Source organism: Homarus americanus, unplaced genomic scaffold (genome assembly GCF_018991925.1).
Source record: "Homarus americanus isolate GMGI-L3 unplaced genomic scaffold, GMGI_Hamer_2.0 scaffold34071, whole genome shotgun sequence".
NCBI classification, from domain to species: Eukaryota; Metazoa; Arthropoda; class Malacostraca; order Decapoda; family Nephropidae; genus Homarus; species Homarus americanus.
The window spans coordinates 74,201-90,735 of record NW_024751680.1 but is presented as its reverse complement, the minus strand read 5'-3'; the positions used below and the strand labels follow the sequence as shown (position 1 = coordinate 90,735).

Here is a 16,535-nt window from a genome sequence, read left to right as displayed (position 1 = left end):
ATTCAAGAATGGGCATGGTTATGAGTGTACACTATAAGAGGAATGATTTGGAATAGAGAAGAAATTGTTGATAAAGTGGAGGCCAGAGTACGGAGGTGATGTGGGTGGATAAAAAAGGTTAAAATTATATACAGTACATAAACAAAACAAGAAAGTCTTCTGCCTGATTGTAAGTGAGATGAGAAGAATCTGAGGAAGTTTATGGTTAAGACAGTAGATGTTCAAAGATGGAAGAGCATGGAAAAATTCAAAAACAATTTTACTCAATACAGAAGAAATTTACCAATTTTGTATATTATTACTAGACAGAAAATTCCATAATGATGCACAATTTTTTTTTTTTTAGTCTTAGTCAACTAATCATGACACTGATCTTTCTGTATATATATTGAATATACTACATGTTGCATTTACAATGTATGAAATAAAGGTAATAGAAACTCTTATAATAGTGTTATTATTTTACTATTCTCAATAGAAAATCACCTTTTTTCCCAGCCACTCTTGTCAACACTGCAGCCCACAGTTGAAAGGTTTGCATGATAAATATGATGGGTGGAGAAGTTTTCCATTTCTCTGTTACGACCACTTCTCAGCTTGTGACTGGACCCCTAGGATGATTAACAATTGTTAGAGTTCTCAACAATTACACTGGTGGCAAGCCTCAAGCAGTGCTGATACAAGAGCAAAGATTATTTGGCTTAAACAAATTTCTCCAAGTTTTTTGTTTGCATTTTTTAGACCATATAACCTTAGATTCTGAAAAGACTTGGGCAACCTGGCTACAGGGTGCATGACGGTGAATCAGTAAGGTTATTTGGCTTAAATGAATTTCTCAAAACAAATTTATCCATGATTTTTTTTTTAAGACCAGGTATCCGCAGACTTCAAAAAGACTTGGACATCCTGGCTACAGGGTGCGTGACAGTGAATCATCAGCAAGTTGTTGGGGAATTACACTATGCATGCTCTCCTGTGCAAACACTGTGATTATTAAAAAATCTCAACGCCTTACACAGAAGAGTAAAACCCTATAAGATAACTGGCCAGTTAACTTCCAAGGCAGTTGCAAAATTCTTAGGAACACTGCATTTCTTTCTAGCAAATATATGTACTTGCTGCATCACAAAAGTTACAGAATATGACAACCCTGTATCTCCTGCTGAACTCTGTCAATTTAATAAACAAAACTTTGACTTAAAAGTCTAGACTAGTGGCTTGGTCTGTGCATGAGGACAGGTAAATACCAAAAACTTGTTTTCAAACGCAATAAATAGGCAACAGGTAATGGGATAGCTATAAACACAAGCTACAGGAGAACACATGAATAACCAATTATAATGTTGCAGTAGCAGCAAATGTGACGTACACACTGGGTGACAATAAAAAACAGCAAAACCTAAAATGTGTTGTCACCACTAACTTTTATAGATGAAAAAAAACAAAAACAAAAAAACCAAGAGAAAACCATCAATTATAATCCTCACTTATGGAAGCTCATAATGGACAAAATCATGACCCGTTCTTGGAATTCAGAGGTCTTGTCTTCCAGTGAATTGATAATTAATTCATATGCAAAAAAAGGCTGCTCAACTAAGAACAGAAATTCTCTAAAAAGTGGCACGTCACAACTGCTGCAGCTTAAATCTTGATTTTATGCTTTGGCTATTCACTTTAAGGATGCACTGTAGTTTATGTGAGCACTTGAGTTTTTTCTCTGTTGTGTTTTACTATACAATATGGTATAACGAACACCAAGTAAATAGCATAGATATACATAGTCCACAGACCTCCTGAGGTTCATCTGCTAGTGTTCTTGAGTCTGTGATCTCCACTTAAAAAAGAGCTAAGCACACTTTGATGTTACGTTGAGTAGTGCTTAAAATAAAGGCAGGAGTGTCATAGAACCCCTGCATAATTGTCACCAGTGAAAACTCTCACAAACATGTATCTTTTGCCACATTAAACAAGAAATGACTGATGTACAGTAGAGCACTGTTGATGTAGAACTCGAATGAGCAAGTCTTACTGAGTCTCATCTCTCTTGTGGCACACGTGGTGGACCAAACAACAAGATTGAAACTATGCCCAAGTCTAGTCTCAACACAGCCCTGGGCACTGGTATGCATATTTTAGTTCCTGGGAGCAGATGCTGAACTGTTGGTAGCTGCCATAGTGACATCTCCACTCCCTTGCCCGCCCCCTCCTCCACCCTCCCGTGGCGGACTCTTGACGTGAATCTGGTTCTTGATAAGTGCTGACCGGAGGATTAGTCCCTTTACCCTCATGATGTGTTCACGACCCATCTCTAGTGATCGCTCAAAGGTCATACTCCTTTCTTCTACTGCCTTGGCATACAAGATCTGTAAATGTTCCATAACATTTGATAATTTAATGAATTAGAGAAACATTCTTTATTTCAATTATATACTTTTTTTTTAACTAGTTTCAAAAGGAAGCACTGGATGCATAAGATAAATAATTGTTTGGTAATCAACTATTCTCTCAAAAGCAACATAAATAACTCTATAGGAATTCTGTACATTAGCCTGGTTACTACTTGTGAGGTACTTGCCATATGCTTCCACTAAAATGCAACACACACCATCTCCCTATAGTTCAACACATAATCCCAGTGCTCTCAGGAACAACTCACTGTATAATATAAACTCACCTTATTATGAGAGTCTATCCGAGCCTGGATTTGACCATCGAGAATTAGAGCCATTAATTCATCTTCTAATGCAGAAATAGTAGTGTTGAAGGCTGTGGCCATCTTCTCCAAGTCTGCACTCATGTATGGGCTGAGGTGAAAATCTCCAATGAATTATATAAATACCTAATATGTAATCGGTAATTTACGTAAACAAGTAGTATATTACTTCCAAGAGTAGCCAATGGGAAGCAAATGTTTAAAGGTTGTAGGTGGTATTTAAAGCCTATCTATTCCCCATTTTTAACACGATAACAGAAGAGGATGAAAGTGTACCCAAGGATAAGATGAACATAAAGAGTACACCGTTACATAAGGGTAATGTACAAAGATATACTGTATATGCATGAGGAACAGTACACAAATAGTGTATATACAGTACTCTGTTGCCAGCTTTAGATTGGTAATTTGCATGAGAATATCCCCACTGCAGCCTAACATGAATGGCGATTATATATTTAGGTTCTGCATAACTTAGTCAAAATAACTACACTCTTAACTATAGTTTGCAAAAAAATATTGATCCTGATTACCTAACTAGAGACATAGTTTATAATAAAATTAAGTCTGGTTATTGCCTGCCAAATTGAATTTGGTTTTAAATTTTTTGTCTGTTAAATGAGTGATCCCTTGGACCTCTCTGCAAGATTCCTGCATCCAGTGTGTGTTTAACTGTCACCTGGACAAGTGCATTATTATCTACCACATTCTGATGACAGAAAAGATCACACTCCCAAAAACATGTCTGGAAAGCAAAAGGCTCACATTCTTGCCCTGTTGGGTGGGAAAATTCCTGAGGGAAATCCAGAACGAGGCACACAAACAAAATTGACAATACAGTGGTCCCTCGGTTACTGAACACAATTTGTTCCAGAAGGTCGTTCGTGAACCGAAAATTTTGTTAACCGAAACCATTGTTTCAATGGGATTTTGGGTAATTGGTTCCAGCTCATCGAAAATTACATACAAAGTAAAAATAAATGCAGTAAAGTACACTTACTTTGAGGTGTGTATGTAGAAGGCTCCTGGTTGTTGTTGTTGATGATGATGATGATGATGATGATGATGATGATGGGAATTAGAAGTGGGGGTGGAGGAGAAGGGAGAAGAGAAGGAAGTGGGGGTGGAAGAGAAATCACCCCATGCTTCATGCCGTCATTTCACATATAAAATTTTAAGTTCACTTGGTGTAATTCAAGATTATTTTCTTTAAATCAACACTGCACTGCACTATATATTGTCAATATGTAAAATAAATTTCAGAATGACCAATAATTGTACTGTAAAAACGTAAAAATACTCTATGCTCAAGAGACCCACAAGCAAGATATTTCCTCCACTGACCAGATACAAAATGATGCCTTGCTGGGTGAGTCAAGTGGCTGATTGGCACACCAAAAACCAGTTTTCTGAACTGCAATTATGTTAAATAAGTGTTAAAATGACTAAAAATTTTAATATAAAACTTGGAAAATTATTGAATAGTACAACCTTCTTGATATTTACTCAAATGGGAACGAATTTAAGCCCTAGAACCGATTACTGTATTGGCGGACTAATATTCCAGCTGGTGAGCAAGCGAAAACATGTCGATATGATTTCGTAAAAATTTCGTGAACCGAATTTTTGTTCGTTAACTGAATTGAAGATTCTTATGGAAGGTAATTCGTTAACCGAGGCGTTCATTAACCGAGGGATCACTGTAGTGCACAACACCCAATCTTCCCACCTCAGAAATCATCTCTTGGGAGGCCCAGAAAGACCTCCAAGGCCACCACTGACATGCTTATGAGATGAAGAATCTATCAATGTCTGCTGCAGAAAAGAAGAATCCCACCACAACCTCTTTTAAGATGTGTCATAACAAATGTTTCAATGCCAACTGCAAAAGGAGCTGAACAAGCAATCTCTTCATGCCATCAAAATATCACTCCTCACAAAATGTATGCAAACATATTTGAGTGCTAGAATGATCTGGGAACTCACTGGAACAACATGTAATAAAGAATACATGGATTAGATGAAACACAAGCTGTCAACACACAACACATCATCAATACCTTGCCTGTGGGAGATCAAGCAGATCTGGACAATGAAGATAGGTCGTACATGATTACATCCAAACATTTACTAAGTTCACACCAAATCAACTTTAACTTGTGTTCCAATCAAAAGGAAACTTTTTTTTTTTAGATAATATGAGAAGAAACGTTTGCATGTCTTATTTATCCGTATGTTTTGCTAAAAATCATATAAAAAGGTTACTTGGATCAATATTTTTTGTGCATGTTGTATTTCTACCCTCACAACTACCCTGTACATCATCTTAGATAGACTTGCTTATCCAATCCATCACTTTTACACTTCAGAGAATCACAGAAGAAACACTTTCAAAACACCCCATGCCAAGACTCACCTGAAGTACTGGATAAGCGCACGATTCCTAATACGGGTGTAGAGTGTGTTAAGGTGGGGTGCCAGGTACATGTCCAACATCAGAACATCCTGAGAGGTAGAAATAATATTTCTTTTCTTACTAAGAACACTTATTAATGTTTACTCATATTTCAATACTGAAATGTCACTGTCACGTATTTCAACATCTATGGTATTAACACTTAAGTGATTTTTTAATTCAGCTTAGCTTGTATACTCACTTTAGTTATTTGATGTGGCCTCATTATTGACTATAAGACCTTACTAAGTGTCCACATGGGTGATACAATAATAGCAATCTGCACTGATAACACTGAAGTCATGAATCCCCTGGGTAAATTTTTTATGAGACATACAATAGGCTAATTCCTTCATGGAAATAAGATACACAGTACAGTACAGTATATGAAAAATGTAAAATAAAACAGTAAAACCTTTATAGACAGGACTTCAATATAATACACTGAAATTTGCCCTTTTGGTCTCTCTGAGGTGCTCCTCTATTCACCAGATAAAAAAAAAAAAGTCCAGCAAATCCAGCATCAGTCCAGATGGTTTGTGTTCATATGTGTGGTTGAAGGTCTGTGCGTGGGTGTCACGCCACCGCAAGGCACATATCTTGTCTTGTTTTCATATGATCATATCAGTGCACCGAATCTCGCTACCTATACTGTACTCATTTATGAAAACATTTTATGAAGAGTATAATACATATTGTCTTTAGTTAGGAACTTGACAGTTTTAAGAAATGGGTAAAATTATGTATACTGTAATACCTATTTAAAAAAAAATTTAATTATGAAAAGAACTGAACACTGTACAGTGGTCTAATCAGATATGCTATAGACCTAAAGACAGCTACCAAGTACAAGAGTTAAGACAATGCATATGTAAACAGGATGGAGATGGTAGGGGAGTCCAGCCATTGCCAGATTCACCAGGTTGATTTATTGATTCAATATAGTATTTTAGTATGTTCAGCCTCTTATGGCAAGTAATTCATAATGATTACTATAACACCTTTAATTATAGAAAAAACCATAATGTAATATAATTTGTAAATTGATTTGAAAATAAAAGGACAAGCTGTAATGGAAGGTATTCACCAAGGATGCATTCCTGGAGTGAGAGATTTCAGCAAATCAGCTTAACAACAGGGTCACGATAACATACTGTATAGTATTTAATATGGAGATACATTCCTTACAACATTATTTATTACCTTTGAGTGATACACGATGATTCGATTTGGCTACTTGTACACTTAGACAACTGATTTATGAATAAACCAGGGACTATGGAGCTGCATAATAGGACACTACAATATTATTTACGAAGTGCTGATAAATACACTACAGTACAGCATTAATTAAGTGCTGATAAATACACTACAGCCCAATATACTAAGGGCTGAAGACATGTTGTGGTAAGCATGAGAGATGGAGAGAACTGGTGAGGGAGATAGGATGATTGTGTTTTGTAAACAAATGACCAAGAATATAATTAGATATAATGATTCATGTGGGTTTGAGTGTGGGATTCTTTTTTCACTAAAGATAATTATTTTATGATAATATTTTATCAACCCGGCACCAAATGAATGAAAATAATATGAGAATTATAGTGAAACTGCATAAAGATGTGTTAAAGGGATCCTGAGGGAGGGAACCACCCACCCACTCTTCCTCCCACATCCACTTTTATCTCCCACACACAACATACCCCTACACTCTTATTTTCATCTCTATAGTACAGTACAAAACAATTACACAGGAAGTCCTCGTTTAACGTTGCCCCAGACAACGTTGTTTCGTTATGATGTTGCTACTCTTTAGATACCCATGATTTGGACAATGTCCCGCCAGTTTGGTATAACGCCGTCACGGACTACTTTGTATGGTGCATCACCCTCTCTCACCCAGTCAGAGCGGGAGGAGGGGCCACCCGCCGGGTCTCAGTGACTCACCACCCTCCTCCTCTCCACTACCCACCACACACTCACTCCACCTCCGCCCATCAGTGAGTACAATACAAAATGATTTAGTTTATTTATCTTTTTGGATGCACAGTATAATATATACTATTTTCGATAAAAGTTCCATTGAATTTATGTATATATAATGTATTTTATCGGGCAAAGGGAGGCTGGGGAGCGTAACTCCTGTATTTTATCTATTTCTTATGGGGAAAATTTATTCTGTTTATGTCGTGGTTTTCAGGAACGAAACCACGACGTTAAGCGAGGACTTACTGTATCAGTGAAAACAATTGTTGACAACCAGACTTACTCTTAATTTTCAACCCAGTGTTCCATATCTCATATTTTTTATTGTTGATGTAATATAGATGTAATGTATCACTAACTTTTTTATGCACTTTAAGACCATAGTTATTGAAGTGCAGTAATAACATTATATGAACAACTGATTTTCTCAAAACAGTCCAGACTCTCCCCCATAGATTTGCTTTTTTCTAACTTTTGCATTTTCCAGACTGAGGACTGACCCAATTAGTCCAGTATATCAAGGTACTACTGAACAATAAAAATTCTGAAATATGTGAGGCTTCACTTCCCTTTAAAATGAAGAGTACTGACCATAACTTATCTTTCAGTCTGTACTTATACCAGCAAGGAAATTTTTTCTTATCAAAAGGACATAAAGATTTTAATTTCTATGACCAGTAATGATCTACTAATAGTAACAATAAACTGAGAACATTAATGAAACTTATATCATTGATCCTTTTCATACAGCCAATAAGGACCAACATCATTTTATAACTAATACTTTTCACCAATTCCTTCCTACTTACCTTTAATTCATCTAAGAGTTTGAGGCAGAAGGCATATTTAGACTCGTAGAACTTAAATATGATGTCACGTAGTTGAGGCTCCACTTCCAAAAACAGCTTAAAAGAACTGAAAGTAAAAAAGAAATTCAGGTTACAATATTCTTTTTTCTTCTAACAAAGATAACAATGCCTCTTATCTTGTTCTGCAAATTCCATGAAGAACACAATATCACCTGCACAGAGTATTACAGGAGCTTCCATTTTCTACCAGTAATCTTCACTTGAGTAACACAACTTACTACCTTATATCAACTTCAAAATTTCACTTTCTTTCTTGGTAAAAGCCGCTGGTATATTTTACACACATGAAGACTATGAAAATCCTGGAACAGTGTCACTGATGGAAATTATCCTATTAAGGGTTGGCTAAATCCATGGCCATACCTCTGAGGGCATACAAATCTAAACATTAATGACAAAATATTGACTATCAAATTCAAACTTATTTAGCATATTGCAGATATATATTAATGAGCTGAATTTGGGTACAATATATTGCTATTAGCTCAAGTTATCAGATTCAGAGTCAGAAGCACAAACTGGTGGACACCAGCCATTTGTTTCTCTTGCTGCAGGAGTGACAATGAATAAGGTATACTGTACAACACCCAAAAGACCTCAACTCTAATACTGTAGAGAGGAAAAAAAGGCATACATTTAAATCCATCACAAAAAAGTTGAAACCTGAACAATAATTACTGGACAATATATATACAGTACTGTGTGTGTGTGTGTGTTGTGCAGGTATCCCCCTATTTATGATGGGGTTAAGTTCCTGAAAAACCCATCACTATGTGAAATAATGATGACCAGAAGCATTATAACAAGAGGTTCAATGGGATACGTTCTGAACCAGTCCAACACCTACATGTGTCACCGATGATGATGATGATGGTGATAAGAAAAAAAATAAAAAAATAAATAAAATAAAAAAATAAAAAATCATACACTAAAAATATACATAAAACAATTAAACAACACTCACCACACTGCTCACTTTATGGTGACAAAAACAGTGAAAAAAATTGTCACAAAACATAAAAGCGAGGAGAGTGGCCACCACTGTTCACTTGTTGACAAGAGACAAAGCATTTTAGTCACGAATAACATAGCAAAGATCACTTCACAGTCACCAAAACAGAGTACAGTACATAGTTTGGTATTATAGTGCACCAGGTGGCATGCATGTTTGTTGTTGTCAACATGAGCTACCTAGTGGCCACCCGGTTAGTTGAACCTTACTCTTAGGATTCCCCCAATAACTCCTACAAGGCAGTGCTACAGGTTGTTCTCACAAATTTGAGCCTCAAAATTAAAATTTTCCACAAATCCATGCATTTTCACGAGCATTCCCCAATTACTGTTTTTTGTTTGACCATGCTCGTTTAAGAAAAAATAAAAAATTTTGAAATTTAAAAGCTCACGAAAATGCAAGGATTTGCATAAAAACTTTCTTCTTAAACACTTATTCCTTTCTACAGTATATAAAGGATGTGATTTAGAAAAAATAACAAAATAACTCAAAAATACGAAAAATGAAGAGTAAGGATGTGTATCTGTGGGAAAAAAAATGTGTGTGGAGGCAGTGGGCTGTAACTGAGTCGCAGCACCCCACCCCAAATGAGACATCATGGCATACACACAGAGCAGCATGGCAGCAGTCACACATCTGTGAGTCAGAGTCGGCTGGTTGACTGCCTGGCAAAACTGGACTATCACCCAGAGGATGATTTGAGTGTTTAAGAAGCTATTTTTCTTCCTAAAAAATGTGCTACTGGATTTTATGATATGCCATGTATCAATTTTATTGTTTACCACAGCAATTTTTTTTTTAATTGTAGACACGATTTTGAAAAAAAATTCAAATTAGGCTAAACTTGTGCTCACTAAATGGTTTATCCAAGGTGGAATAAGTGTTAAAATAGCTGTTCAATAAATATGGTAACTTATCCCCATCACAACAGGTATTCAAACTTACGATTCTAGTTGATTTTGGAGGAATTTATTATTATTATTACAGTATTATTATTTCATTTTGGTGCCAGTTGGTTGAATCTGCCGGTTGTCTGGACTCCGGATAATCGGATTCAACTGTATATATACTGTACTGTATAGCTATTGTCTAACCTGCTATAGATAACCAGTTTCTGTAGTTCTTGACGAGAAAACGTTGCCAGTGCACACAGGCCACCATACATAGCTACATTTGAAGTGGACAGCAGGTCAGGGAAATCACAGGCATCCAGCTGTGCTCCAAGAAAACTCTTGGCTGCAGCCTGAAATATCAAGAAATACACTAAAACCACTGATCTAGAGTAGACAGTATTCAATAGCTAAACAGTTTGAAATTCTATATAAAAATGAGGTAAAACTGTCAATCTCAACATAATATGTCATTAAAACAATGACCGCATCTCTCTTGAAGTCTATATATTAGTTAAAAAAATTATCTGCAAAAAGGAGTGTTAAACAAATAACACCCACACTACCAGTCTCCATTCTCACTTAAATATGTAATCCCATACTCTTTCCTTCCACTACATCCTTGAAAATCTTTTAATTCCTCTCCCTACTTGGTTAACCTGCATACAATCTCTTGGCCAAATTTTCCAATCTTTTCTATCTACATTTCCATGCCCACATTTTCAACAACTTTCATGCATTCACCATGTATAAATATGCCTTCTGCAAGCAGAGTATAAATAAGGCTGTAATTTTTATCTCTTTCAGAATGTTTAATCAAGAACTACAGCACCCCCAAATTTTGAAAATACAGAGCAAAGGAGAATAGCACTATGAAGCAGTCTTGAGTTAGTAATGTTGGAATGGAAAAGAGATACACTTTTGGATGAAAATAAATGGCAATGTGTACGCATGCACACATCGACACATCTTATTCTTTACAAAACTGCACTTTACATGAAACTGAACAGAAAACAACAGAGACATACTGTATAAAGTATGAATAAGGGAGCTAATTACTAGAAGTTATGATCAATGGCAGGAACTACTTAAGAGAAAACCCTTTTCTGACCTTAATGTGTCCTTTAGAAAACATTGTTTATATATTAGCACAACCACCGAGAGCAATGTATATGCAACACTAAGGCACGTTTAAGTGTAGCTTGTAAAATAGCCCAACAAATCCATATATACCCTGATTGAATACTAAACTTCAGTCCACAAAGAGAAATGGTTGCCAGCACTGCACTCAGCCACCTTCACTCACAGTAATTAAATGCGAGTAATGAACACCAATCTTTAGAACACGAGGGCAAGGACTTTATCCCCTCTCCACAACAAAGGGCCCCTACTATATAGTCTGGTTTGTCAGTGTTTCATTGTTTACAGCCTGGCATCACCTATCAGCAGCAGATTCACTTCAAACAGCATACCTTGTATTTTCTTGTGGCTAGTTGCGCTAACCCCGCAGCACACGTTAATTTGGTCTGGATTACAGCCGATTGGTCTTTGTTATTGCTTGGCTGAAAATAGTACAAAAAATAATTATGGAGTTCTTTAAAATTGATTAAGATAATGAAATAAACAGGATAAATTTCCAAAACTTAAATCAGAAGTAGATATGAAGATTAACCTATATAAAAGACCTCTTCCCAAGTATTTGCTGCATATTAATCATTAAATTAACATAATTGTTTCAGCTTATCAAATTTGACAAACTCTGCTAACTGCCTACATTTCCCAAAACAATATTGGATTACACTAATTACATTGCTAAATTAAATAAATGATGTCTATGTGGCTCTGAATATTAAAAATACCTTCTGTAATGATTCTCAAGTTGGTACTGTACTATGCTTCTTGTCTAGATGTAATAGTTTAAGTAACAATATATGTACTACGTACTATACCATCACCAAAATTTAATCAGAGCAAAATGTTCTATTTCTTTATAAGTGAAATATACAGGGAATATATTACTCACCCTAGATTCTGAAACTTCTGGAGTTGCTTGAGCTTTGCTTACGTAGCTCAAGACATGTGACCAGTTATTTAGGTAGATGGAAACCTGAAACATGAAAAATCTTTTGAAGTGCAACATTCACAGTTGACTAGAATTTTGATATATCAATTCCACCCACTGTTAATTATACAAATATATAATTATACAATTACCAAACACCACAGAAACATGTGCAAGTGTGTCTCCATCTATAGTACAGTACTGTACTGTATAAGACATAAATTTCTGAATAAAATATTTCACTGTTCTGAAATTGTAGTTAAACTACCCAATTTTGGTAGTCTTTATAAACAAGATTAAGTGTTATTGTATCTGAGGATGCAGTAGAAAGTAGAAATGTGCACTGGAAATAGATAGAAACTTCAAATTTGTTAAGCCTTTGAGGCATATTAAATTCCCCACAACTCCTAGCTTTCTCATTGCCCACTTTACAATGTCACATGGTACCCTGTCAAATGCTGTCTGGTAGTTTACAAATTAGTAGTACAATTTTCTCTCTTTATTTATTTTTCTAGTAGCTGCTTGGCCATAACTATTACCCCTGTAGTCCTCCTACCTGGCATAAACCCAAACTGCATTTCAGTCATGTCCACTCTCTTCCTTAACAATTTCAAAATCACCCTTTCTACAACTTTCAAAATCTGATCTAGCAGTTTCAGGCCCTTGTAATTCACATATTCAAGTGCATCACCTTTACCCTTGAAAGTAGAGATATCTCCGTTAGCCAGAACAATTGGTGCAGAGCACTTCCAGAATGAGAGATTTCCGGGTAACGAGATGACTCAAATACTGAAAAAAAAATCTCTCATCCCCAGAATTTTACGGGTACCAGGAAATTTTCTCAGAAGTTCCAGAAATTGCACATTACATCATCTCTCGAACCTGGTAAGAAATCCTCCATCCCCAGAATTTTCCAGGTACCAGGAAAATTTACTAAAAATTTTCCAAAAATGTGCCACTTGGGAGATTGTTCCCAAAGCCTTAATTTTCCAGAAAATTCCAGCATTGGGAACGATTTTCTGAGAAATTTTCAATTCCGGTTATCGGAGAGCTACGGTTAAGAGGGATTCCGGCTAATGGAGATACTACTATATTCACAATCAAACTCTTTCTCCAGTCGTCTGGAACTGAACATTCCATCATGATTGCATTTGTCAACTTGATCACCACTGACATGCCTACATCGCGTGATGATTTCAGTATTTCCACAACTATCCCAGAACTTCCAGCTGCTTTTCCATTCTTCATTTTATCAACTGCTCTCCCCACCAATTCACTTTCAATCATTAGGGATGGTCCCTGTACTGATCTTACTACCCCCATGCGACCCATGTTTCAATCATATTCCTCATTCAGTAATCATAGTATTTTCTCCAAGCATCCTTGATTTCCTTGTTATCAAAAACACATTACCATGGTCATTTTTCACACACTGCTCACTCAAGACATTCTTGTTTCTACCCACCCCACAATTTGCCTGGATATCCTGAAAACATCTCTTACAACTACACTATGGTGATGGTGTGGGAAGCTTATTGAGATTGTGAATTATATTGAAAATTATCCAATATACTGGTAATTTAAATATTCCAGTAGTAAGTGCTGGAAAAACTAAAAGTGTATTATGTATGTACTGTAATACTGTAAGTGACACGATTAAATACAATAAACTGCTGAAACTTTGAGGGGTTAAGTTCCTGTTCCCTGCGACATACATTATATATCCACAGACCTTATGGGAAAATGAAGTTCTATTCTGAGTAACCTCGTCAGCGACACTATCAAGCATAACTCATATACTGTATTAGAAATGTTTTTAAATAAAAATAAACCATTAATAAGATGTCCAGTGTTGTATGACAATAAAATACTAAAAGAAATAAAAATCAACACTCAATACTAAACAGCTGCAGGCTAGAACAACAACCGGCCAACACCAATGTGGGAACTGAGTTTGGTTTTGTGAGGAGTGAAATGCTATGGAATGACTGAATATGAATAAATATGCTATGAGTGGGTGGCTGTCCTGTGACAGAGGACCAAAACAACAATGGCTGCTCCAACAGTTGACATACATGTAGTACATTATCTATATCCCGTATTGTACATTACTTCCTCATTTAAATACAAAAGTTAATACAATTTCTAATCATAGACCAAATAAATTATACACTAATAGATTAATACACAAGGCAAAAACCATATACAGGTTGACAATCCCTTATCCGAAATCCTTGGGGCCAGAGGCATTTCGGATTTCGGAATTTTTCGGTTTTCAGAATGGTTAGTTTTTTTTTCTTGTGTATGTGTGTGTGTGTGTGTGTGTGTGTGTGTGTGTGTGTATTAGCCCACCCAGGCACAAGTCACTGACCCACATTGGGGCCTGGGAGGCAAAAATATAATAATAATTATAATAATAATTCATAGGTCTAGGTCGTGTTTCTCACTTTTTATCTTTTTTCATTCTTGTATTTCTTTATTATTATTTTATTAATACAGTATTATTGTTATTGTTATTATTATTATTATTATTATTATTATTATTATTATTATTATTATTATTATTATTATTATTTTATTTTGGTGTATTTTTTATTAAAATTTTTATTTACTATGAATAATTATTATTATTATAATTAGTATTACTATTACATTTTCACCCCCCAGGCCCCGGTTTTCAGAGCTTTTCGGTTTTCGGAGTAAGGGTTGTCAACCTGTATATACTAATGACCAATGAGGGATACATAACACGGTTTAGAGTTCCCTGTAATAATTTTGGTAATGCTATATAAGAGTATTGTGGCTAAACATTGCAATTAGAAATGACTTTTTATAGATGAATTGTTTCTTCTAATTATAACATAAATGGAGGAATTTTCACAACATAAATACATACAATCACAAACTTTCAATCCAATGCAAACTTCTTGATTTCCTCCAGTGAAAATTTAAAGTGAAATCTCAATTTTTTTAACTTTAAATCCACAAATGAAGTAGAGTTTATTGTATTTTCAGTCTTCATATAACTGAAGAAATGATTTGTATCTTACTATTGATAAGATTCCACAGTTCACAATCATAGGAGATGTGTGACTACTCCACCTTACCTTAATCACATTAAGACACATATTGATAATGTGTCTGAAGGAGGTGCAGTAATCCCGGGCTCGAGAATAACACTTCAGGGCATTAGAAAGATCACCACAATCCAAATAATGATCACCTAAATCATCATGGCCTCGACGAATTGACTCCTTGATGCTGTTAACCTGTGAATGGTGGCAGGAGTTATTTTTGTTTTCACATAAAAGCAAACTATTTCATCCCAAACAAAGGAAAAGTCAAGTCAAAACAGGATTTTTTATAATCAAGCTACTCACATGATTGCAATACTATGCAAGATGTAATGAGTAAGAATTAAATGTACCAATCAGAATTTTCATAAAAAATCCCAAATTTCATACACTTCTACACAAGACATGTCAGATTATAAAACTGTCTTCTAAATATAAAGTAAAAATACACAGTTTGGCAAACAGAACATGTAAAGTAATTCCCACATGATGAAGGAGAAACAAGATTAATACTAACAGTAAGCATGCCCTCAATCCTAGAGCCAAAAAATTCTGACTTGATTGGTGGGGTTTTGTGGGTGAGGTCTGTACGTGTTTTCATAATGGAGTTTTGTTTTGTATCTACGATATCTAACCTTCGAATCAGTGGAATATCTCTACATAAGCAAAATGAGGAACATGAATTGCAAGGGTGTGGCATCACTGGTGCTCGGTGGCTCAGGCTGTGCAATTATGTGTTTTTGCTGTGTATTCATACACTGTGCCATGATAAAGAACACTCTATCTGCTTTGATCTGTTGCGTTGTGTGGTAGCATTGATACTATATCGCAAAAGTTTTTGTAATGCTTCCCACTCACTCACATTTCATACACACACAATCAAAAAGTTTTGCAGTTATCAGAACATTGGTATCGGTCTATGCTTACGGTAAGTGAATATTTTACATGCATGATGAATCGGTACTTTATGTTTATTTTAACTTTATTAAAGGTGCTTGACTATGTGTGTGTACAGTGCTTTTTGGTATTGTTTTTATGGTATCATAGTTATTTTATTGCATCACAAGTATCCCTCTAATTACATAGATTCTTTGGAGAAAATTGTCTCGATATTCGTAATGACTTTGAGGTATGCATTCTTTGTGATAACCGGGGTATTGCTGCACTGAATTTCTTTGAATTTGTTAAAATTCATCATGTTTGTTCAAATCAATATGTTCACGCTTCTTGGATAAATGGATGTATGGATTGAAGGCATGCATTTCTGTCATCATTGTTTTACAGCCCCTTTCCACATCTGTGTGGGTTAGCTATGATGACCCGATGGCAGCTCTCTATGTTGCACATCTCTTGCAGTCACTCTTGTTAGGTTCTCAACTCTTAATGTCATTTCTTACAACCTCTCCCCATGTCATTCTTGGTCTACCTCTGGCTCTCCTTCCCTCCATGAAGAACCCTCAGGTAGGAGTCATTC

The 16,535-nt window shown here is 35.7% G+C and overlaps 1 protein-coding gene across 1 annotated transcript in view; it reads right to left on the bottom strand.

Moving 5' to 3' along the window:
• Positions 1-448: 448 nt before the first annotated feature.
• LOC121854823 (COP9 signalosome complex subunit 1-like) overlaps positions 449-16,535 on the bottom strand; it is a 29,631-nt gene continuing 13,544 nt past the window's right edge. Inside the window, exons 5-12 of the mRNA XM_042349626.1 lie at positions 15,095-15,256; positions 11,949-12,032; positions 11,398-11,487; positions 10,130-10,278; positions 7,964-8,069; positions 5,130-5,218; positions 2,675-2,804; positions 449-2,363 (exon numbers count right to left, since the gene is read on the bottom strand). Coding sequence (XP_042205560.1) covers positions 2,133-2,363; positions 2,675-2,804; positions 5,130-5,218; positions 7,964-8,069; positions 10,130-10,278; positions 11,398-11,487; positions 11,949-12,032; positions 15,095-15,256 — 1,041 coding nt within the window. The 3' untranslated portion in view covers positions 449-2,132. The remainder of the gene's footprint in view (positions 2,364-2,674; positions 2,805-5,129; positions 5,219-7,963; positions 8,070-10,129; positions 10,279-11,397; positions 11,488-11,948; positions 12,033-15,094; positions 15,257-16,535) is intronic.